At 36.7% G+C, this 26,207-nt stretch overlaps 2 protein-coding genes across 5 annotated transcripts in view; both read left to right on the top strand.

The window, feature by feature from the left end:
- LOC127965393 (neurabin-1) overlaps positions 1–7,508 on the top strand; it is a 34,770-nt gene extending 27,262 nt beyond the window's left edge. Inside the window, exons 13-20 of one of the 4 annotated variants that reach the window (XM_052566201.1) lie at positions 34–295; positions 386–437; positions 583–654; positions 1,289–1,481; positions 2,615–2,659; positions 5,116–5,232; positions 5,571–5,762; positions 5,992–7,508. In XM_052566201.1, coding sequence (XP_052422161.1) covers positions 34–295; positions 386–437; positions 583–654; positions 1,289–1,481; positions 2,615–2,659; positions 5,116–5,232; positions 5,571–5,762; positions 5,992–6,150 — 1,092 coding nt within the window. In that variant the 3' untranslated portion in view covers positions 6,151–7,508. The remainder of the gene's footprint in view (positions 1–33; positions 296–385; positions 438–582; positions 655–1,288; positions 1,482–2,614; positions 2,660–5,115; positions 5,233–5,570; positions 5,763–5,991) is intronic. The other 3 variants (XM_052566202.1, XM_052566203.1, XM_052566204.1) reach the window with 3 other exon arrangements.
- Positions 7,509–9,952: 2,444 nt separating this feature from the next.
- LOC127965254 (dynein, cytoplasmic 1, intermediate chain 2a-like) overlaps positions 9,953–26,207 on the top strand; it is a 31,139-nt gene continuing 14,884 nt past the window's right edge. The window contains exons 1-5 of the mRNA XM_052565952.1: positions 9,953–10,058; positions 13,205–13,316; positions 13,773–13,887; positions 14,661–14,751; positions 18,945–19,060. Of these exons, the coding sequence (XP_052421912.1) occupies positions 13,209–13,316; positions 13,773–13,887; positions 14,661–14,751; positions 18,945–19,060 (430 nt within the window). The 5' untranslated portion in view covers positions 9,953–10,058; positions 13,205–13,208. The remainder of the gene's footprint in view (positions 10,059–13,204; positions 13,317–13,772; positions 13,888–14,660; positions 14,752–18,944; positions 19,061–26,207) is intronic.

Genomic DNA, 26,207 nt, shown 5'->3' on the forward strand with positions numbered 1-26,207 from the left:
AGTTCTGAACAATACCAATGTTTTTGACCTCAGGATGATGATGAGAGCCAGTCTGTGAGTCCCGAGTCTCCTCCGCCTCGTAGGAGATCAGTCCAGGAGAGTTTGTCCCTGCCGGTCGCCATATCTTCTCCTGCTAACCACCAGAAGGATGAAGGTTCTGTTACGAGCAGCAGCCAATCAGTGCAGAGGGATCCCCAAAGCCCCGCCCTCTCTTCTCCTAAAGACTCCTCCCCCTCCAGCTTCCTGCGGAATGTAAAGAAGAGAGAGTCCAAAGGCAAGGGCAAAGAGGTCAAAGGTAACAAGCTGGACAATCGATCCATGTTAGCCTGGAAATCAGATGTTTATCTGAGTTTGTATTTTAACACAATTCTTTTATTTGTTACAGATGAGTCTAATGATGGAGCTGGAAAAACTAGAAGAAGATTCCCGGACTTTGGGTAAGAGCAGAATTCCATAGGTTTCTCCATAGCATTGTACAAAAGAACTCAATGCTTTACACTGAACTTTTGTTCTGCTCTTCTTGTGAGTCCATTAAGGATTGTTATTGTATTTAATGTGTTTTTCTGACTCTTTCTGATTGAGTGGTTTAAGGAAATCGGGAGGAAAGGGGAAAAAGCTAAGCAAAGAAGCTACGAGGGCGTCACTGGACAGCAGGTACATACTGTGAACACACAGGTTTTGTTTCCATGTTTTATTGGTTTTTATACTGTCCAAACGGTATTTTGGCTTACCTTACACCCACACCTACCCCTTAAGGAAAACGTTCTGCATTTTTAGAGGAAATAAAAATAATGTCCCCACAACGTCAATCTTTTTTTAATTTTTTTTTTTACATTTGTGAGGCCAGTTTTTATCACCACATTAATAATTGTATCTGTATTATCGTTAATGTCAAATACTTATATTTAACCGAATACTGTAATCAATCAAAATCCTAAAAATGTTGCCAATAACAGCTGACGGTTTAACATTGTATTTAAATTCTACATTTAAAAATAAGTGCTAGATTGCAACAGCCGCAATCTCTTGTTTCATTGTGCAATTTTTGCCACCTTATTTTGAATTTGTGGGGCATTTTTGTTCATTTGACGTTACAGTATTTGTCAATGGTGTACTTTTTTTTGGGGGGGGAAGCAAAAGTTGAAGTGTCATAGATTAGTTAAAGACACATGCATTAAAACGTCTATCAGAACAAATAAAAACATTGCCATTGGATTAAGTATCTATAGGCTTGTAAAATGCTTCTCGAACACAGAGCTTGTATTCTCTATGTGTTGTGTTGTTGTAGGGGTTCAGCAGAGTTACTGGAGGAGTCAGGGGCCCGAGTCTCCCCTTCAGAGTCCATGACCTCCATCCCCACCTGCATGCCCTTCTCCTGGTTTGGAGAGAAAGACAAAGAGCGTGACAGAGATCCGTCGTCCTCGTCCAGCAGTCTCCCACACACCGCTGCAGACGAACACAGCCACAGCTCCAAAAACAAGGTGACAGCCACTTCTGCTAAAATTAGTCCAGATCTATTATAGATCTCCAAAACATAATGACCACAAATTGATTTTTTTTTTTATATATGAGAACAACTTTATTTCTAAAACACTTGAGTTGTGGAATGTGAATTCTGACATTATTATCTTGACTCTTTATCTGACTCCTAATATCTTGACCCTTGCAATTCTAGAGCTAAATAATATGTGACCCTGGAGCATTTTAAATCACAGGGGTATATTTGTAGCACTAGCCAAAAATACATTGTATTGGTCAAAATTATTGATTTTTATTTCATATCAAAAATCATTAGGATATTAATTAAAGATCATGTTCCATGAAGGTATTTAGTAAATATTCTGCCGTAAATATATAAAAACTTAATTTTTGATTAGTAATAAGCATGGCTAAGAACTCATTTGGACAACTTTAAAGATGATTTTCTCAATATTTAGATTTTTTTGCATCCTCAGATTCCAGATTTTCAAATAGTTGTATCTCAGACAAATCTCAAAAGACTCACGAGACTCTCGAAAAATCTACACTTCAGACTGGCTATGTTTACCAAGGCTTGCATACATTTTATCTGAATTTCACTGAATTCACTGGATTTCATTGTCACTTGATCCTTCAAAAATAATTTCAATATGATGAATTTATTTGAAATATACATTTTTGGCTTATAATGTAAAATTATTCACTGTCATTATTTTTATCGATTTAATGCATCCTTGCTAAATAAAAGTATTAAATTAATAATAATATCACTGATCCCAAATTTTTGATCAGGGTATGTATGGACTTCTTATATAGTGCTGATAATTTCTAGTTAAAAATGAGTCAATGGGAGAACAACCTAGCTTTCTGCCAAACACACAACAAAACTTTATACTAAACAACAAATATCTGGCATCCAGCTGGACTTGCTTTAGTTTGTTGTAACTCTGAGTTGCTAAGGAGGAAGCCTGCAGCCATATGGATGTGATCTTTCATCTGACCTGAGGCAAACAGACTCTGTCCATGTGTCAGAAAATGAATTCAGCAGCTCTTTGATCGCTCTCTGTTTCATCAGCTCCAGCTGAAGTGTGTTTGAGACCTTGAAGTCATATTATTTACCCCTTTTCCCGAACAGACAAACCTCTCCTGGTCGTCTCTGTTCAGTCGCTCCCTAGATTTGGTACAGTATATTTTATCTCATAAGCACTCATAGATGTCAAATTCGATTTAGAAATGTAGTGAAATTCTTGCTAAATATCAAACCTTGAGTCACGCTTTAATATAGAAACACAGTAGTGTGTGTGTGTGTGTGTGTGTGTGTGTGTGTGTTTGTTGAATGCGATGCATGATGCTGCTTCTGATTCGATCAGATTTGATTTTTACACTCACTCTTTTTCTTTTTCAGTCTTTAAATACAGGCTTTTAGTGTCAAATCAATGTAGATGCATTACACTGCTTATCTGGTTTAGTCAACACAGTCTCATGGAAATTCACAACTATTTGACATAACTGTTAACTCATTGGTATGTTTTTGTACGATATACTTGCACCCGAGTGATAGTTGTGTTTATGGGTGGACCTTCATGCTTTTTTGTTGTAAAAATTATGGATGTAATGGTACACAAACACAACGGTTCAGTACGTACTTCGTACCGACATTATACAGTTTCTATTTGTTGTTGAAATAGGCCTAGAGTCATTTACTCAGTGGCTGCCATAACAGATTTATTTATTAAACTTTCATTGAACAATTAAGACATCGCTAACAGGTAAAGTAAAATATTAAATATATATAGCCTAATATTTTGTGAAATGCTCTTTATAGACTTGGACACTGATGTCTTGTCACTGATTGAGAGATTGTTTGAGGCATGAGATGTTCATTCGTGTTTATTTCACATTAAACTAGTAGTATTAAGAGGAAGGGATGATTGCGTTCACGAGGCGTTTATATGGCGATTTGTCATGCCACATTAAAGAGCGTCATAGCAGCATCTATTGTTGAATTTCCTGAAAAAAATAAAAAAATAAATTGTTCATGCCGAACCGAAAGACCCATACTGAAAATTTTCATCACAAATTTGTGTACCGTTACATACATTGTGCAAATTCATATGAACTCTTCACCTCATAAAATAGTTGCATTTTCATGTGAGATTGGGTTGGGTTTAGTCTATTAAATTGTAGTTGTCACTAAAAAGTAGTTGTAGGTAGGTGGTGATTTACGATATGAGTTGTAAATACCCAATATAATTGCTATATTAATAGGGCTTGCGTGACTGGCTTTTCATTACACTATTTGAATTGATCTTCATTTTAATGAACAAGCAGCTCTGTTTTATTTGAGTGTTATGTAAAAAAATAAATAGCAGTTGAATTGTATAGTTTAATTTGAACCTTAATGTATGAGTATGTATAAGTTTCTTTCTTATGTTGAACATAAAATAATATATTTTGAAGAATGCTGGTAATCAAACAGCTCATGGGTCCCTTTTGACTTCAATAGTATTTCTTTCCCTACTATGGAAGTCAGTGGGGACCGACAACTGTTTGGTTCTTCAAAATATCTTCTTTTGTTCAGCATAAGAATGAAACCCATACATATTTGCTGCGACATGAGGGTGAGTAAATGATGACCATTTTCATTTTTGGATGAACTATTCTTACAGATTTATATGTACTGTAGCTGATGCTGTTTACAACCAAATTAATCAAATCAAGATCAAAATCGGATTGAATCAAGAGCTTGTGAATTTGAATCAGACTGATCCATGAAATCTGTATCATGTCCAGTGTCAATACTTTTAAATAATTCATATTTCTTATGACTCAAAATATGTGAAAACTATGGAAGCCCGTTTCTGCCACTAAATAATAAAAAAAAAAGGTAATTGCAGCTTTTTATCTCGTATTTCTGACTTTTTTTTCTCAGAAATGTTAGCTTTAATATCATTGCAAGGTAAAAGTCAGAGTTGCGACTTTATATCTCGCAATTTTGACTTTTTCTCGCAATTGGGAGTTTATATCTTGCAATTCTAACTTTTTCTCGCAACTGGGAGTTTATATCTTGTAATTCTGAAGTTTTTCTCAAAACTACAAGTTTATAACTCGCAATTCTGTCTTTTTCTCGTAATTGGGAGTTTATATCTCGCAATTTAGAATTTTTTCTCACAATTGTGAGTTTATATCTCACAATTCTGAAGTGTTTCTCATAACTACGAGTTATATCTCGCAATTCAGAATTTTTTCTCGCAATTGTGAGTTTAGATCTCACAATTCTGAAGTTTTTCTCATAACTACGAGTTTATAACTCGCAATTCTGACTTTTTTCTCAGAATTGCAACTTATAAAGTCAGAATTTTAAGATGTAAACTCTCAGTTCCAATATATTTTATTGCCGGGAACGGGCTTCCATAGAAAACAGCTAATGTCTACTTGCAGTAGGTGTTTGTTGATTAATCAGTCTGATCAGTGTATCAGTCTGACACTTCTTCTAGTCGTTTTGTAGGACTGTTGATGATGTTACACTCCCTGACAAGTTCTTTTCTCTGATGCTCATTCTTTTGGTTTAAAGAGCTGAAGCTCCCCCAATCCTTGTGTTTGGATAACAAATCCCGCTCTCTGTGCCCGTTCCAGAGTTTGTCAGTGCTAGATGATTCGAACCCCAGCAGTCCTGCTTCAGATTTTTCTGGGCTGGTGGTGGAGCCCAACCTGTCGGGCCGCTCTCATACATTAACCTTCTCCTCCAGCGAGGTGAGTGCAGATTAGACATGACGCTCTCACCGCCGTACGTTTGCATGGGTTTCCTGCCATAAACAGGCCGTCTGGAAGCTCAAGTGTTGTCTGGCGTTTCGCTCGTGTCGTTCCTGTGTTGCATGCGTGTGCTGATGATGTTCACCGTCTGTTTTGATGTGGCTGATCACATGAGTGTTTGTTTTGCATGACAGAGAGGATCAGATGCATGCTTCATGTTCATCTCCTGTGCACAGAAATCATTCCACATTCATATATTCTACAGTAGGTGCATTAAATTAAATGATGCCTGTTTCTAGGACCGTGAGATTCACCTGGCTGATATGTGTGTGTATTAGATGCTGGATGATGAGGAGCCTTGTTCTGGAGGGAAGGAGTATCACTGGCAGAACCGTCCTGTCTCTGATTGGACGTCCCAGCAGGTGTGTCATTGGCTGATGGGTATGAACATGGATCAGTACACGCCTGAGTTCAGCACACAGGCCATCGATGGACAGCAGCTCCTCAACCTGGACAGTGACAGACTCAAGGTGAGCAAGCGGGATGTGCTCTCATAGATGGATATATTTGGAAGAGAACTGTTTCTAATCTGGCATTAGTGTAGCCTTGAATACATGTGCATGTATTAGAAATATCTTTTTATGTTGGCTCATTTTAATACTCTACAATACAATACAATACTCTACATTTTAAAAGTGCATTAAGATCACTGCAAGATCATCTGCTGACACACTTGATGGTTTGCAATGCTCTCCACAGGCTCTGGGTGTTTCCAGTCAGAATGACCGAGCCACCATCAAGAAGAAACTGAAGGAGATGAAGAAAGCACAAGAGAAGATGGAGAAACAGCGGGAAAAGCGTGAGAAAGAGGCCAGACGCAGCGGACGGCTGCCTGCCAGCACTGACTCTGTGTGCTGAGGACGTTTCCTCTTTTATTCATCTTCGTTCTTGACACACTCCATTGGCAGACTGTTACAACACATATGAGCCATTCTAGAAGAGTTGCTATAAGTGAATACGGTCTGTAACTCGTTAATAACAGTCAGACGGTCGAGCTGAAACACTAATGAAGCTGCTAACGAGATCATATTGTACTCTCTTCACTTCAGCACAAATATGAGCAGAAATATACTGTTCATCTACAGATTGTCCACATCTGTGGGCATGTTGCCTTCACTGTAAAAGAAAAAAAAAAAACTTTTTTAAATCAGTATTTTGTCTTCTTTTCTGTAAAATATTTTAACATCCCTAAAACAAGATTAATGTATTTAGAGAATATACAACATTTTGCTAAGAGCTTACATTTCCTGAAGAAATTGAAAATGAATTAATGTTAATGTATCCTAAGAAGTTTTAATCAATTTACTGGAAAACAAGACAAAAAGCTGATTAAGAAAACTATTTTTTCACTGTTCAGTGAGATATTAGATTAGCTTGTAAGAAAATGAATATGGCTGTTTAATTCATAGCAGACTAAAACTTTTATTCGTTTTAATTGCATTTTATGATACCACTGTAGGAGCTTGCTAAGGCATATATATATATATATATATATATATATATATATATATATATATATATATATATATATATATATATATATATATATATGAGATGCCTATTTTCACAACTTTGCCACTGATATTGTGGCACGAATAGTGCTTTCAGAAAGATTTGGTATTGTATTTTAAATGTATTTCTGGGTCATTTTGCTGCATCCTTGTACAGTCGAGTGATATTGAGCACTATGTTTTTACTGAAACAAAAGGGGAACCTGGTTTATAAATGTATGAATTAAATATTTTATACACAATTATAACCATAGCTTTAAGCAAGAGACATTAACTTTTGTACACATTTTCTACTAAGTAGAATAGCTTGTTGGTTAAAACCATTTTGCTAATTCTGAAACGCAGAGAGTTAAACTTCAAGTGAAAGGTGATTGAACATCTCGTCTTGTATGCTGTTTTTATTTGGACGATTACTGCTTTTATATTATGCATATGGGTCAAAAAGACATAATTGTTACACATTGTTTTAGAAGTGACCATGGCCCAAATAGTATTTGACTAACAGAGGCTGTAATGAATTGAAGATGAGGGTATTCATCTGATTGTAAGGAGAGTTGATCATGTCATCCTGATTCTGTATCCTGTGGTTGTATTTTTCTACCTTGTAAAATACATAATTATGAAAAGACAAAAATCAAGCTTTCTTTCTTGTACAAAGTGCATAATCTGCTAAATAAATGCATTCACCTCTCTTTTAAACGAAAAGACTGCATATGTATTTGTGTGTTCTGGTATATATGGTTTATGAGGAAACATTTGTATAATGACTACTACAACTGTCCCTGTAAAACAAAAGGCTTAAAAACATACACAACGGTGTTTTACGACATTTAGAAATTGCCAGTTTTTTTCTGTAAGGGGTATGTTTAGGTCTAGGGCGATAGAAAATACTGTTTGTACAGTATATAAAACAAATTGCGCCTATGGAGATTCTAAATGCAAGTGTGTGTGTGTGTGTGTGTGTGTGTGTGTGTGTGTCCAGCTCACTTTACACTAGAACCATGTTCAAAAAGTAAAAATGGATAAAGCCTGTTCGGTCACTGCTAAATGAAATGACCTTTTAAATCAAAATGAATAAATTCCCTAGATTCAGATCAAACGCTTTCGAATCACTGCTTCGTGAAGATTCGAAACCTGTGATTGTAGAACTGTCAAAGTCACGTGCTTTCATTAAACCAGCAGCCGTTACGTCATAAACGTGATTCTCCGCTAGAAGGCGATCTTTGTAAACACATTTCACCTGACCGCGGATCAATTTTATACATTTGCAGTTATTTGTAATTTGTAATTACATTTGTATTAAATGAGCATTAGTGTTTAATAGATTTTAATAGCCAAGCCCTACACTTGAATAAAATAACACATAGGCTACAGGAACTTAATATTTAATGGTATTTGATTTTGTAAAGTGCATTTGGTAAATAACACTTTTAAATTAAACATTTGCAATGGGTTTGGAAAGGCTGTTTTTACCCAGGTTCGGGCTGTTGTCGTTGTATTTACACGCTCTGACCAGCAGGCGTCACCAGCGTGTCTTGATTAAAGGACTTCAACACTGGTGTTGACAGTTTAGCAATTTTGTTGCTAGATTTAGCAACTTTTCATACTACCCTAGCAACTTTTTCTTCCAAAAGCGACTAGCAAAAAAAAAAAAAAAAAAAAAAAAAAATTCGCTACTTCTGATAAGTGACTTTTTATTCATCTAAATTACACAAAAAAAGAAGAAACCGAATATGACAAGCAGTGCACATATCACGTAAGCTGCTATTTGCAACTATTCAATTTGATTATGATGATGATGATAATAAATTAATAATTTACTGTTCATTTATTACATACCTTGTTAGTAGCCTGTGATTGTTGATCAGTTAGTATACTGTACAATATATATATATATATATATATATATATATATATATATATATATATATTTTTTTTTTTTTTTTTTTTTTTTTTTTTTTCCAGGACATATCTGTTGTACCATGGAAACACTAAATACAAAATAATAATAAACTGTTTAATAATAAAAATGTGTATTCAATAATTCAATATTGTATTTACAAAATAGTTATTTATATTTTAATGTTTTTATGCATTTATTTTATGAACTGGACATGAAGTTGTGGAGTGTGACGTCTGTACTGTGAGAAAACACACAGCTGTCAAGTCCTGTCTGGTGTGCCTGAACTCTTACTGTCAAAATCACCACAAACAACATGAGAGTTTCTTTAAAGGTAAGAGACACAATCTAATAGATGCCACTGGACGACTTCAGGAGAAAATCTGTCCAACACATAATAAACAACTGGAAATCTACTGTCATACTGAGCAGCAGTGCATTTGTTATATGTGCACAATGGATAATCACAAAAATCAGGATACTACAGCAGCTGTAGCAAAGAGGACAAAGAAACATTTATGTATTTACAGAATATACCTCCTTTCTACAGTGTCTGTATTTAATGCACTAATTGGAAAGTCACTCTAAGGATACTAATTACTTTCTAAAGCTTTCTAAAGCTGATCATAGGTTTCAACGGCCACAACATAACATTACAGCACATGTGTGCTTTTGTGGCCCAAACTTAACTTCTGATAGACATCCACAAAGAATCAATAACAACAGCAAAGTCCCTCCTCAAGATATGTTTAAAAACCATGCTGTGTATTGTAAATAACAATGTTTTATAGTTTTAATAATTGTGTAAGTAGTAAAACAACACAAATGGGGCAAAAATGCGTTTTAATTTTAGAAACACTTTGAGTTAATATTAATTTCATAATGATCCTTACTCCGTGAAGTCAAGCAGCAGAACTTACTCTAAGTGAAAATGTGTAAATACTGGCCCATGTTGGGGTGAACTAAATATGCAAGAATAGTCTTAAGTCACTAAAGATACAACACTGCATTGGCTATAATGCATAATATGGAAATGAATAATATAAGATATTGTCCTTGTCCTTTGCTGTAGCATTGCTGAGACTGAAACAGCAAAGATGTTCACAGGGAAGCTATAATAATCGAGAGGATAAAACTAAAACATAAAGTTTACAGAAACAATATCTGTGTAATTTTATGAACTTTATCATCAACCTTACGTATTTGATTTATTTGAGAGAAAACAAAATCGCGTTTTTGACATTGGGTTGTTTGGTCCTCCTCGGCACCCGTCAGACGCGCCTCTGCATCCGCGCACCCGGAAACTGAGCAGAGCAACAAAAGCAGCGCTTTCCGCAGGCAGCAAACACCCTCAGGTCTGTTCACAACACGCTTTCACATTACAGAAAACATTCCAGTCGTGTGTTCATGACACGAGTCATCTGTTCATCCGTCAGTCTGTCACTCTTTATGTGTTGGTGGAGTCCAGCAGTAGGTTTCTACTGAGCTGCTAATGCGTGAACTCACCAGATAGCAATGACACACATCACACTCTTCTGTTTATATATATATATATATATGTGTGTGTGTGTGTGTGTGTGTGTGTGTGTGTGTGTGTGTATAAACACAGTTCTGCTGTGTGTTTTGCCGTGAGAGGGCAAAAGTTAATCTCATTCAGATAAAGGTCGTTAAATCCGATTTGAGGAGCTCTACAGTGACTGTTTTCAGCTGATCTGCTCTTATAGACAGAGAAGAGCGAAGTAACGTTTAGTTATACACACAGACCAGAAATAGAGGATTGGACTGAGTGTTTGTGCTGTGTGTTACCACTGTGTATGTGTGTGTGTGTGTGATGCATAGCATCTGATGATGATCCCATGAGCTGCTGAAAGATGCCTCTGTGTCTGTATTTTGTTTATTCTTCTGAAAATGCCCTCAGAATCTGCAGAAATATTTCTAAGTCTGTTTTGGAGCCAATCAGATTCTGATTAAATCTTTATTTTGGCACAATAAAAGAAAGATTCTCATTGCACTTGTAGGCTAACATCATACAGACTGTTACACTTAAATATTAAATTACATTTTACATTTATTCATTTAGCAGACGCTTTTATCCAAAGCGACTTACAGATTAGGACAGTGGAAGCAATCAAAAGCAACAAAAAGAGCAATGATATATAAGTGCTATAACAAGTCTCAGTTAGGTTAACACAGTACACATTTTGTAATGGGATTTAAATAATATAATAAATAAAAATAGAATAAAGCACGGAGTGTTAGAGTTTTTTATTAACACACACAATTGCATAAAAAATTATAAGAAAATAGAAAATTAAACTAAATATCTCAAACGGTCTTTGATCAGTTGTCTTTGAGTGAAGTACAGTAAAACAATCCATTAAATTACACATTTTAGGTAAGCTAATGTAATCAGACTACTTTTGGATTACTTTTAGATGACTTGACATAACTCGTACAAACTTGATAAAAAAATTTAAAAAGAATAAGAAAATACGTTCTATTTGTCAAACAGGAGTTGGTAAATGAACTGCAGGGGTTTGTGAGTTCAATGAAAATGTAATTCAATCATGAAAATGTAAAACTAAAATAAACCATTTTAAAAATAAAAACCATCAAAATGAAAGAGTTGCTAAAAAAAGATGGAATATGTTGTTATCTAAATATCTAGTGTGATCAGTAACCAACGTCAGAAAACCGTGAACATGCAAATGTGATCCTTCATTTAAAGGACAGATACACACAAGTGCAATCAGAGTCTTTCCCAGCAGAAACATAAACCGTATTCTTTTGGGTAGATGTAATATTATATTTACACTTCATGATTGTACAGGTTTAGATCACACTTAACATGTTTGAACCCACTGTAGTGTCGGCCAGTGACAAACGCCAATGTAGTGTCATTATTTAAATTAATAAAGAAATACCAACCACACTTTTAAGCAAACTTTTCACAAAGAGACACGTTTTAAATGTTAGATGAAGTTAGATGTCAGATTTAAATATCTTCAAAATCCAGAAAGTTCACATTTAATAAGATGAATGACACCTCGGTGCACTCAAGGAGAAAAAAACCTAATATATATTCACTTAAAATCACTAAAATATCTGTTCACAGCAGGAGAAATGTAGTTCTGAGCAAGGATCCAGCCGTATATATCTGCTGGCCTCTAGGAGAACACATGTCTGGTCTGTTTCTGAAGTGTTGAGTTTAACAGAGGTGATATTGTGCGGTAAACTCCTCCTGAGATCACGAGTGTAGTGTGATGCATCAGGACTCCTCCGTGAGAGATCAGTCTCCTCTGAGTTCTTCAAGTGCTTGTTTGGACGTGCTCATCAAGTCTGTAGCGGCAGACAGATTCGAGGGGGACTCTTCTGTATCTCTGTCTGAAGAGGCTGGGACGGGCGACAGTGAAGGGGTCCTGGGACCAGGTGAAGGGGCGCTCTCTCTCCCCCTGGGGTTTATGGTCCTCTCTGAATGTGTTTTACTATCAGAAGTAAGACGCTCAAGGTTGTGTGCTCCAGTAATTGGTGTTGATAGAAGAGCCCTGTAAGCAGTCCTTGGCTAGATATGGTTATGTAAGTCAAATATCTGTTCTGTAGATTTCTTTTGTAGATAATTTGATGATTCAGCAGCCGCTTTGATACAAATCAAGTTATAAATGAGCAACACTAACACAAGTTTTGTCATAGTGAGATGCAACGAATAACTCAGATTATGCGTATCAGCTGAGTAATGTTTATTGTAAGAGCTGGGATATATTATTTATGACAGGTGCTTCTCACTTACTGTATCATATTTAATATGCTAATTCACAAGGCCTCTAAATTATCAACACGATCAAAACTTTGCTGAAAAACCTGTTGTACACAACCTTAATTAACCTGCCATCCACCTGTAGTATTTAGTATTTTATATATTAGTAAAAATGAGAATAACTTTTATATTGTTTGTGAATTTTAAGATGAACTTCGGTACACTTAATTAATTATGCATACATCATTTGGGAAAAAAATAATATTTGGAGGGTTAATGTGTTAGTCTCTCAGTTATTATTGAATTGCATTGCATTATATGTTTAGCCCCAATAATAAAAACTACAGATTATAAAACTAAGCATTTGATTATCTTAATACAAGGGAGATGTAGAATATCATTTGCTTAAAGTACTGTTATATTGTTATTAAGATCATTGATTGCATCAGAATTGCAACTTACTTTTTGGCCATATCAATAACATCTGCACCAAATAGATTTATTTTGCTCAGTTTAGACTTCTGATTTTTTTTAAAGTGTTTTTCTCCTTGAGTATGAGCCCCATATTTCTCATTTAATCAAGTTCAGTTACATTTATTTCTCTAGCACTTTACGAAATACAGATTGTCAAAGCAGCTTCACGGTTTAGCATGGAAAAAAACATACAGAGAAAATGTATACGGGAAGAACCTACATGAAGATGTCTTCCTGACATTAACTTGAGTTTGGTCTGTGTGTTTTGTGAAGCATAATGTCGGATAAAAGTGAGCTGAAAGCTGAGCTTGAGCGAAAGAAACAGCGCCTGGCTCAGATCCGAGAGGAGAAGAAGAGAAAGGAGGAGGAGCGCAAGAAAAAAGAGGTGAAAACACACAATACTCCACTTTTTTTACTTATATTAATAATGTTTAAGTAATCAATCCACCAGAAACTTCAGCTCTGTCTGAGTACAAAAGAGCCTGAAATTACGCTTTTATTTTCTTCTTCTTTTTCTACAATAATCCATTAACCTGCTAGCTTTTATGATACAAGCTTATATAATATTAGCTGTGTTTTGATTGTTTTCTATTCTTTTCATATGAGGTTAGGTATTTCTTTTACTCATTTGACATTTGCAAAGGTCCTGATAGTTAGACAGTAATTGATAAACTTTTATATTTACTCTATATGTTTCAATCGTGCAGTTAGCACTAGTTTGTGTCAGCACTGAGTAAATGCAGTAGGAAGTAAACGGAGTCAGATTGCTAGTTTTCGTTCTTTGTGAGCAATAGAAAGTTAGTTTTTTTTAATGGTGAAGTGTTTGTCTTGTTTGTGTCAGTCTGAGCTGAAGAAGGAGGCCGTCCCGCCGCAGGATGATTCTGACCTGGAGAAAAAGCGCAGGGAGGCTGACGCTCTTCTGCAGAGTATGGGCATCACACCAGACACTCCTGCGGGTAAGATGATCCACGTCCACTCTAGTGTCAGTCAGACAGCTGATATAACATGAGATCCCTTTATACACCCCCAGACGACCCCTTGCAGTCAGAGTCAGTCATAAGCTATGTGGACCTGATCTGAAGCTGATATTTAACAGCTCTAGTTCCTCTGAGAGTGCTACAGAGCAATGGAGAAACCCAGTGTAGTGTCCTATACTGATTGAACACAAGGGGGCAGAAGTGCACCGCTGTAGATTTGATGGTGGGGTCTAGTATTTATGACATATTTTACATCTGAATGCTGTACATATAAATAACAGTATTGTTAAAATGGGATAAAAAATTGTTTTATTTAGTGTTGCATTAGTGGTTACAAATGTGGAATTATTTAAATTCTTAAAATATGTCTTTAATAATTAATGAGCAGTGAATCAGAATATTAGAATGATTTGTGAAGGATCATGTGACACTGAAGACTGGAGAATCACAAAAATACAATTTTAAAATAGAAAAATGGTCTGAAATTGAAGTAATATTTCTCAATGTTACTGTTGTTATAATCAGAATATATATACACAAAATATATATATTATTTCTAAATTTTGACCAGTAGTGTGCGTACATCTGCTAATAATCATCGAAACACAAAATGTGTCAGAAAAGTGAAGTTAGTGAAGAGAAAAGTTCTAGTAACATTTGAGTGCACATGCATTAAGTGTGAGTGAATTGTCCAGATGTTTTGGAGGCCGCTGCGTGTAGATGAAAATATGTTTATGTCTTTCTTTCTTCAGGTCCTACTCCCATGTCTCCCACGGCCAAATCTGCAGGCTCTCCAAGTGAAGCAGGGAGCCAGGACTCAGGAGACAGTGCCCCCGGCCCACGGTACTCTCCCCCCCCCTCTCTCTCTCTCTCTCTCTCTCTCTCTCTCTCTCTCTCTCTCTCTCTCTCTCTCTCTTTAGTGCATACGGCAGGTCTGAGAAGAAAGCAGTATTGTACATTAGCTCTGTGCTAACTCCTAGTGAGCTGTCCGCTCTGTGATTCCAGCTTCACTGATGCACTTTTAATGCAAAGGCTGTTTCAGACTCATGATGATGATGATGATGATGATGATGATGCTGACTTTTAAGCTGTACTCTTAAGCATAATTGCATCTATAGAGAAGGCTATCCCAGAATCCAGTCTAGTAGGCCGAGACGAAAATAAGCTCTGCAACCAATAAATGTTGGATGTTGATCATAATAATCTTCACGTAAATGAACTACACCGTCTACTGACTTTTAACATCATCCCCATTATGCTTTCGACAACTCTTTCAGTCTTGTGCGTAGAGGAGTTTTCCAGACATCCTCTGCAGTCACATATAACACCTCGCTGCCGAACGCCTTTTCAAGACGAGGAAAAGCTTTTAAAAATCACAGGAAGATGTAACTGGTGTATTGCATGTTAAAGAGTAAAACATAAAAATATCTCAGTCTCTTATGAACCACAGACCTTATTTCAGGCATTTGACCAAAACCCATTAACTTCAAGAAGATGGAAGTGCTAAAACTCTTATTGTCCCAGCAGAATAATAAAGAAAAGGCTCAACTTTTTGAGCTAAGCACTAGGCTCCAACTAATAAAACAATAAGAATATAGAAAGCCTCTAGAATAGGAGTGAGTTTTAACTCACAATAAGACCCGTGGGAGCAGTGTAGAGGGAGTGTTTAACCTCTTATTACAGCAGAAACACACACACACACACACACACACACACTCACAGATGCCCCCCAGGGCTCCGTGTCCACTCATATCCGCAGCGCTTCATCACTTCCTGCACACACACACACACACAGGTCATGTTACCGGCTGCACACACACACATCTCCCTCATCACAGTCACACTCTCATGTAATGCACTCATGACCACACACAGCGGTTCAGTGTCATCATCTGTAAGCCTTTCATTGCTGCTTTAATACATGCCAGCAGTCATCTTTTATTTATATTGAAAATACATTTTCTTTTATTTGGTAGATAAATATTCCACTCCATAAAATAAGACTGGAAATATTTTAACAATGCATTTGGCTTTGAAACGAGATTGCCTTGTTTCATCAGTTTTCGCTTGTTGTTTGTTATCATTATTTTTAGTATTTGAGCGATTGAGAAAGATATACCCCTGGTATCACAGACAAGGTTTCAAACTAATCCCAGACTAAAATCTAATCTGAGCTGTTTCAGATGAAAGAAATTCTGACCTTTGTCACAGAAAGTTTTCTTAGTTGACTTTTTTTTTTTTTATCACACTTTAGAAATCATCAGAAATGATATATCAGTTAAAATCTTACAATTCATCCTTTGAAACCCATGTAAAAATCAGACATTGCATTACCATGAAAATGGTACATCAAAATCATGTTGTAAAATGAAGAAAACAATTAGATGACTAACTTTTTAAGACTAGTCTGAATAGTTTATACACCGGCCCTCAAGCATTAGTTTACTAAAGTTGAGCGGACCTTTCTCACTAGAACAGTTTTAATGGTAGTGCTGATAAAAGAAGATGCTATATTATCAACAACAAATCTTGGATTCAGTCTTTTTATGCACTTGTTTTCTATCAGTTAGCACAGGTTTTGTATTTCTCTAGGGAACTGATTGGTAATGGGCCTCATTGATCTGAGCTTATGCACTCAAATGATTAAATATGCATACAATATTTGGTAATAATATACCATAACAATAATTTTTTGGTAGGCTCGTCATTTTGAACAAGTAAAGAATTTTCATCTAACAATTTTCGAGGGGAAGTTTTTATGTCCTATATGAGAGTAAGTATATGTAAAAAAAAAAAATGAAGTGTGGAAATCACTTTTCTTTTTCTATCAGAAATGGTGAAAAGGAAACCTATTTCTCAGTCTGTGGGTCTCTCCAGAGATGAAGGCTGTTTCATGCTTCTCTAGAGTCTTCACAGAAGACAGCAGACGCAAAATTAGCCAAATTGAGAATCATTTTTATAAATAGAGAGTGTGTAACACATTATAGCAATTTGTGTTTTGAACTAAAAAAGAAAAAAATAATTCTTAAACCCCCTCGTGGCTGATGCACTCCTATTTTTACCTGCAAATAGATGTTTATACCTTCAAATTCCTAATGAAGCCCAGCCATCCTTTTATTTGTTTTTTAACACCCTGTTTGACCCAAAAGAGAAAAAGGTTACGAATGAACCGTATTCAAGTTGTTACGAGCTTGGTTCACTTTAGGGAGGTCTCAGACACCTAAAACTGACTAAGCATGCTTTCCATGTCACTTCTAGTGTTCAGTTAAAGTTAAAGTGAAATCTGTGATGGTGTGATTTAGAGTATGTGTGGTGGTCTTAAGCAGCAGTGATCAGGTGATTATGTCTGGTCCTCTACTGGAGAAGATCAGAGCAGATGATTTCCTTTAGAAACTGAGCACCACATGGACATCTGCTTCTGTTTCTGACTGCGTTGTGTTTGTCTCATGTCTGTCAGAAGAGGCTTTTTTCAGAGCTATAACACTGTTTTTAACATCTTCCATATAACGGCAGCCTCTCTGTCTCGCTGTGTGTGTGTGTAACCGTGTCTCGTGGCTGTGACACTAACAGGACTCTGCACTGGGACAGTGACCCCTCCACTCTTCTGCTTCACTCTGAGCCGGGGTACTGCACACTTTCTGCTCCTTCTCCTTCACTTCTGCTCTTTCAGACCGCCAGAGAACGAAGTCATGAGTGATTGTTGTCGATCATGAGAAGGGATTCATGCTGTGATTCATGCTGAATCGAGTACACTGCAAGACAGCACAGCATATGGGTTTGGATGTCTTTAGAAGTCACACAGACGTGAATAGATATATTATCAGTCTGAAAGATTTCTAAAGGGATTTCTAGAGGACATTTACACCTGGTTCTGTGAGTTTCCTGCGTGTTTACAATACCAGTTAAAGGTTTGGACACACTTAATTAGTGTTTATTCATTAGTTTTACTATTTCTCTGATTTTAGAATAATAGTATTTAGAATAAAAGTTGCAATGCAAGTTTAGAAATTGTATAATGACAAAAAATGTTAAACTAATGCACTTTCTGTGTTTTTGAAGAATTGAAAGAGATCCAATCCCATGTGCACTGCTGGATATTTTTCCTTCAAAACCATCCATTAAATTAAATTAATAAATCCGTAACTTAAAAAATGTGATATAATTTTTTATGGGTTTTTGTAGTGCTGGGCGGTTTGACCAAAAATGTATATTTATATTTTTTCAGCATTGTGAGTCTTTTATCACAGAACAGTAACAATCTTTCATAGTTATAGACATTAGTTTAAACTCAATAAATATAAACAACGCATTATTCATGCATTTTACTTCTAGGTTTGTATAAGCTGCTCAAGCAAGCGGCAAAACATTTAAACACAATAATTAGCCTACTTTTCTTGTTAAAATATGTAAAATTAAAACGCCACAGACAGAAACAGTCTCGTGCATTTTGCGTTTAAATCTTTATCACAAGCAATCCCACGGGTCTTAATAAACGTTGTTTTTCTGCTTCCATAAAAGTGAACATATATATTGTTTTCCTTGTTTATCTAAAAGTGCTATTTTTCGTGTTTTAAACCTAGCCAAAAACCCATGTGTTGCGTGCGAAACACAGTAGGCTTTAATTAGTATAAATTAATATCGTAACGAAAATTTATCCCGTTTTCGGTATGAACCGGTATACCGCCCAGCACTACGTTTTTGTTTAAATTTCATTTATCGCAATTTATATGCATCTATAAACTAATCGGGCGCTACAAGCCTTTTCAGAACAAAAGAGTACGTTTCAAGAGCATAAGAAACAAATTTAGTCAAATGTGTCCTTTTTCTGAGCAGCTGTGAATGTGGTGTGATTGATTGGATCACGGTGTGTTTCTAAGACTTGTGACTGTGTTTAGTGATCAGCTGATAGACATGTTACCAGAAGTGAGTGTGGCCTCCGTTTGTTATCTGCTCAAGAAAGATGTGTAAACGTTTAGATGGTTTTAGGAACATCGTTTCTCCGTATGATTTGTGTGTGTGTGTGTGTGCTCTTTCAGGCGGGGTCCTCTGAAGTTGGCCATGGTGAAGGTGACCCAGGTGGATTTCCCTCCCAGAGAGGTGGTGTCCTACACGAAGGAGACACAGACGCCCACCGTGACAGAGCAGAAAGAGGGTAGGTGGTCATCAGACCCATACAGGAATACTGACTGAAACCATTTACAAGATTATTTTCACGTTACGGAGAGTAATCAAAGAAACACACACACACACACACACACTTACAATCTCCCGAATTTTAAGTGCTGTAGGATCAGAGTTACAGATGCATGATATATCCATGACCGTATCTGTAATGGCAAATATTGGAGCTTGCTTTATTTCTGCATGTAAACCGCCGCTCAAAAAGTTCAGTAAGATTTTTATTGTTTTTTTATTGTTCTTCTCCTGAAAGTTACATTTATTTGATAAAAAAATATACAAATAAAAAACTGTGAAATATTATTGCAATTTAAAATAACAGTTTTCTATATTAATCTCCTTTAAAATGTTATTTATTCCTGTGATCAAAGCTGTATTTTCAGCAGCATTACTCCAGTCTTCAGTGTCACATGATCTTCAGAAATCAGTCTAATATATCGATTCATAATCAGTGATTAAAACAGTTGTGCCGCTTAATATATATATATATATATATATATATATATATATATATATATATATATATATATATATAATTTTTTTTATATATACATTTTATTTATTTTAATTCTTTGGGGAATCTGTGATGCGTTTTTCAGTTTTATTTGATGAATATAAAGTTAAAAAGAACAGATTTATTTAAAATATAAATCTTCTGTAAAAATAAGAAGTATTTTCTATCAATTTGTAATTTATCACATCCTTGCTGAATAAAAAACATTTACTGGCCCCAAACTTTTGAACAGTGTATATTGTTACAAAATATTTCTATTTCAAATAAATGCTGTTTTTTCCAAAAGAATATTAAACTGTTTTAATCACTGATTATGAATCATCATATCTGAGTGATTTCTGAAGGATCATGTGTGAGACGGAAGACTGGAGTAATGCTGCTGAAAATCACAACTTTGATCACAGGAATAAAATGTATTTTAAAGTATATTAAAAAAAGAAAACAATTATTTTAAATTGCAATGATATTTCACAATATTACAGTTTTCTTCTGTATTTTCTATTAAATAAATGCAGCATTGATGAGCAGAAGAAACATTGCAATGTGCTTTTTCCTAATTTCATAGATTATTTTTTTCTGATTCTCTGTAAAATGCTGTTAAATGTAATTTTTTTTTAAGCAGCAGCGAAAAAAAACAAAAACAGTATTGATTTACTATGTCAGTTATTATCTTTTATCAACAAAAGCATGAAAACTAGCATTGGCTAATTATATTGAAGAGCAGCCAGTGACTGTTTCAGTGATAGCAAATGAGTTTGAAACTTCCCCTGAAATGAATAGAATTTAATTTGCAAAAGGTTATAATTTTACAAAGATGGTCTGGCTTATTGCAAAAAAAAAAAAAAAAATCTCCCAGACTAGTAGAAACCAATTCTTTTAACGCTGAAGATGCAGGTCAGGGTAGAAAGGAGCGTGACTGACACATGTCAATCATCAGAGAAGGAGGCAGGTGAGTGCATCTGATCTGAGAGCTGTTCAGAAGTGTGTGTGTGTGTGTGTGTGTGTGTGTGTGTGTGTGTGTGTGAGAGAGAGAGAGAGAGAGATCAGAAGTGTGTAACCCTTTTCAGAAATGATCTGAGTATAGTAAACATGGAGATGAAAGCAGAGGGAAAATTGCAGAGACTCGAAAAACATAAGACGTCAAGCCAAGATTAAACTCTCTCTCTCTCTCTCTCTCTCTCACACACACACACACACACAAACACACACTCTCTCTCTCACACACATCCGATTACAGAGACGGAGCGAGGGGCACAGGAAATGAGCATCAGGTTAGTGGAGATATGAGAGTGTGTGTCCAAAGGCAGGTCAGGATTTGTGTGATTGCAGACGTTTATGTTAGCTTGTGTGTGTGTGTGTGTGTGTGTGTGTGTGTGTGTGTCTGTGATGTCTGTTCTGTTGATGTTTGTGCAGGAGATAATTAGGGTTGTAATCTATTTTTAGGGATATCATGACTTTATCAGTACTGGACAGTTTGGTCTTATAGAATGTGATGTTAGCGATTATCCATAACAATAAAATAATAAGTAGAAGTAGAAGAGTAGAAGTGTGTAAGACGTTACGATCTAAACTGTGGTCACTGGACTGATTTTTATCACACAAATAAAGTTCAGAGAGATGTCTTCCAGTTCTCTTACTTCCTCTTCATCTTCCTGATCTTTCAAGAGAATCAGTCTCCAGTAATGTTTCTTTATTGTAACAACTGAAAAACAGGATTACGAAACCAAAGATGAGCAATTCAACTAATAAAAAACCATTTGAAGCAGAAAAGTATGTGGACTCATCCCACATTAGGATTGAGAAATAATCATCATTTAAAACTGCGTAATTATAAGTCTCACTTTTGATTGGAGTAACACAAAAACTGTAACTGACTCACGTTCACAAATCAGTTTCAATGAATTCATTTCAGCTATCAAATATTCACTGACATCCCCACATCACATTTCATCTTGCAGTATTTAAAAATAATCGCTAATGCTAATGATGTTAAGTGCTAATGTAGTATTTTACATTAATAATCAGAAATGATTAGAATGATAGCATCATATTAGACTGATTTCTGAAGATCATGTGACACTGAAGACTGGAGGAATGATGCTGGAAATACAGCTGCACATCACAGAAATAAATTACATAAAAAAAAAAAAGTTTTAAATCAAACTAATATTTCACTGTTTCTGTTTTAATGTGACTTTGATAATGTTTAAGAGACTTGCAAAACATAAAAATATATATATATATAATAATAATGATCTTACCAACCCTAGACTTTAAAACGGTAAATTATACATTGCTGTTTATTACTTTTTATTGTTAGGTATCATTACAGTTAAATATCATTCCTCCTATTCCTACAGTGAAAAGTGTTTTTAATTCAAGTGAGAATAGTTTACACATTGATAGATTTACACATTGTCAAAGGCTGAAAAAACATCTAGAGATATGTTTTTCTCTGCGGTGTCACTGCGCCCCAGCCCACAGTATGTTAAAATTTTGACTTTTATCTGCAGACCGCCCGAAAGCTCTCCTCAACACACACACACACACACACACGCACACACACACACACACACACACACACACACACACACACACACACAATCTCCTTCCATTCCTGCAACTGTATAATCATTTCATCAACTCTCACACGCTCTCCTCCAGCACATGACAAATCACTGTGGGTGACATTGGGAGGTTTCCCCATCTCCCTCACTCTCTCTCTTTCTCACTGATGGAGTGGTTTGTGGTGAAGAGGCTTGTGTAGGTCAGGAGGTGTGTGCAGCAGGACATACAGGTGTCAATGCTGCAGCTGAGGGCCGGATACGGTTACATTCACATGCATTCAATAAATAAAGTGACTGCCTTACATTTTCAAGATGCATATTTGCATCAGTGGTGTGTAAACCGAACCACACCATACAGTCACCTCATACGGTGCAATTGCTGCTGTGCATTGCTTGAATTGTGTTGCATATTTTAAAGTGGCATTCTGACCTGATATGACCGTGTGTCTGAAGGTTTTTAGATCTAGATGCTGTTGTCTTGTGCTTCTTCCATCAGGTTTATGGTGTGCATTGAAAACATTCAAAAAGACGTGCGATGTGCGGATGGGAATCACTTGTATTACTGCCCGATCCACAGCTCTGCTTGCTGGAGCACCAGGGGTTGTGAGAGTGTGGAATTGAATTAAAAGTGATTGTTTTAATCGCCCTTGTGCTCGTGGCAGGGTTAATATCCCATGCTAATCACAAGAAGCCTCTCGTTTGGAGAGCATCTCTCTTAAAGTGAGGAACCCTCAGCCCAGCTCTTCACAGATCCAAGCATCTCTAAATGAATACTATTGTCCGTCATCTCCTAAACACATTTATTTCATCATTCATCAGCTATCAGTCAATTACACACAATAATTACAGGGATAGTAGAAAAGCCTCCGCTGTGTTCATTGTATTTTAAAGAACTTTTTTAGGGCACACTAACTAGGTAATGTCTTAAGAGTGTACGAATCTGATCGCGAATCATAAATATTCAACATGTTTAATATTTATGATCAGAAATCCTGATGTGTGTGGGGAACCCCGAGGACAAACGCTTGCACGCTCTGGAGATTATCACGTGAAATGAAACGATATCCAATCAGAAAGCGAGATGATGGAAGACGAAAGAAGTCATGGCGCAGCACAAAGGGAAATTGATGTGGACAGCAGAGATGGAGGATCAGCTTGTTGATTTTGTGGCAACAGTATGAATGTTTATACAACGTGTCATGTATAAAATCATTCCAAACACGATCATTGCAATTTATTCCTGCATATCGTCTGCCATACTTATTCTGAAGTCTTGCGAGATTTATTTTGCCCATACAGTATGCAAAATTCCCGATCTCATAGACTTCAATTGACTGGAATTTGACTGTGTGCATTAACCAGACAATAGTAAATTTAACAACACTTTAAGACCGCATTTTGATAACTTGTGTAAATTTCTTCACTAAAAATAATGGGACATAAATTTACTTAATCTGATAAATTGCTTGTTAAATGTGCAGTCACATTACCAATTGTTGGCAAAATTTCCTAGGCATAACATATGTAATGTATGCAATGTATGAAACGCTGAAGTCACATTTAAAATAACCAACTATCTGTTGGTCAGCTGGCTGATTTCATTTGACCAACTGAAGTCAAGTCATCTTTATTTATATAGCGCTTTAAATAAAATACATTGCGTCAAAGCAACTGAACAACATTCATTAGGAAAACAGTGTGTCAATAATGCAAAATGATAGTTAAAGCAGTTCATCATTGAATTCAGTGATGTCATCTCTGTTCAGTTAAATAGTGTCTGTGAATTTATTTGCAATCAAGTCAATGATATCGGTGTAAATGAAGTGACCCCAACTAAGCAAGCCAGAGGCGACAGCGGCAAGGAACCGAAACTCCATCGGTGACAGAATGGAGAAAAAAACCTTGGGAGAAACCAGGCTCAGTTGGGGGCCAGTACTCCTCTGACCAGACGAAACCAGTAGTTCAATTCCAGGCTGCAGCAAAGTCAGATTGTGCAGAAGAATCATCTGTTTCCTGTGGTCTTGTCCTGGTGCTCCTCTGAGACAAGGTCTTTACAGGGGATCTGTATCTGGGGCTCTAGTTGTCCTGGTCTCCGCTGTCTTTCAGGGCAGTAGAAGTCCTTTCTAGGTGCTGATCCACCATCTGGTCTGGATACGTACTGGATCCGGGTGACTGCAGTGACCCTCTGATCTGGACACAGACTGGATCTGGTGGCCACGGTGACCTCGGAACAAGAGAGAAACAGACTAATATTAGCGTAGATGCCATTCTTCTAATGATGTAGCAAGTACATCGGGTGTTATGTGGAGTGTTTTCGGTTCCGGTTTACCTAATTAATGCAGCCTAAAAATCCTTTAACAGATTTGGATATTAGAAGCATATTAGTATGTTATGTGTATGCCAGGTTAAAGAGATGGGTCTTTAATCTAGATTTTAACTGCAAGAGTGTGTCTGCCTCCCGAACAATGTTAGGTAGGTTATTCCAGAGTTTAGGAAAAGGATCTGCCGCCCGCAGTTGATTTTGATATTCTAGTTTTGAGAACGTAGCGGACGTAGAGGATTATAATGTAAACCATTCAGGGCTTTATAAGTAATAAGCAATATTTTTAAATCTATACGATGTTTGATAGGGAGCCAGTGCAGCGATAACAGGACCGGGCTAATATGGTCATACTTCCTGGTTCTTGTAAGAACTGAACCTCTTGCAAAATCTGAAAGAAGTTTTTCGCCTGTATGCAGAATACCAAACCTTGGGGATTCCAACTGAAATATCTTGATGTTAACGGCCACACCTTAAGACAGCGTTTTTGGGCATTAGAGGTGTATTTGTTTATAATGCCTTCACAAAAAACTATGGGGCATAAATTGTCTCAATCTGTTCAGGTGCTTGTGAAATGTACATTTCACATTAGCTAAGTTTTGGCAATACATAATGTATGCAATGTAGGAAAGACCAAAGTTACATTTAAAACAAGCAACTGTCTTGCAACTCTCAACCTGACGATTCCGTGAAACCAACTAATCTGTCTGTACGTGGAACACCAAATCTTGGGGACTCCTATTGAAATAACTGGATTTTGGCATTGAAAATATGCTGAATAGCAGTGGCTACAACTTATGCTTTAGAGGTATATTAAAGCAATCAAATCCAGTGTCTAAATGTGCATTTGAATTTCAGAAGCGCCGTTGAACATTGATCTTTATTGATCTGTTCAACTGAACTTCCTCTCTGGATGAGGATGCGACTGGAGGAGAGCTGCACACATCTCTTTGTTTTGTTTTCCAGCTGTAAAGCCCATCACGAAACCACTTTTTTGGGTTGCTCTGGAGTACCAGACTTTTATTCACAGAGCCGAGGTTTGCCTGGGCCTCTTTCACAAGCACAAACATGGAAGTCAGTGTTCAGAGGTCTCTCTGCGTCTCCTTTTCTGTGGGCGTCCGTCGTACTCCGTGCACCTGCAGAGGACATCAAAGAGCATTAGTCTTGTTCTCGAACAACCTCTGACCCCATGGGGTGCTTGCATTAATACATTGTCCTTTGACAAAGCCTGCCGATTATCGGCCGCTCTCTTTCTTTCTCTGCTTATGCCCTCCCCCGCAAAAAGCTTTTATTTCTTGAGGGATACAAAAGCTATAATTGCTGCTGGTTTGAGATGAGGTGTGATGGGAAGGGGATCTGCCATCAGGGTGAATTCTGTTAAATGTTTTTCTCCTTCTCTTTCTCTCTCTCTCCTCCCCTCAGTGGGGTCACCAGAATCACTTGCTTTTTTCCAAATGGGCATTTTTGCTGGCAGGTGCATTACACCCCTTATTTTCAGATTGTCTTTCCGCTGCTAATGCCTGGCAGGTTGATTGCTCGGGTCTGGCTGGCGGAGAAAGGGCCTCGCTGCGTTCGGTTCCTGGACTGAAAGACACTGATTACTGTTTTCCTCCGAGCCTGATTGAGGCCCTTGAAAGGAGAGATTTTAACCTTCTCTCCTCTGTCCTTGCTGAGTACGTGCCCGGCACGGCGAGATGGCCCGTGTCATCAGAACGACTCC

Source organism: Carassius gibelio, chromosome B9 (assembly GCF_023724105.1).
Source record: "Carassius gibelio isolate Cgi1373 ecotype wild population from Czech Republic chromosome B9, carGib1.2-hapl.c, whole genome shotgun sequence".
Taxonomy (NCBI): domain Eukaryota; kingdom Metazoa; phylum Chordata; class Actinopteri; order Cypriniformes; family Cyprinidae; genus Carassius; species Carassius gibelio.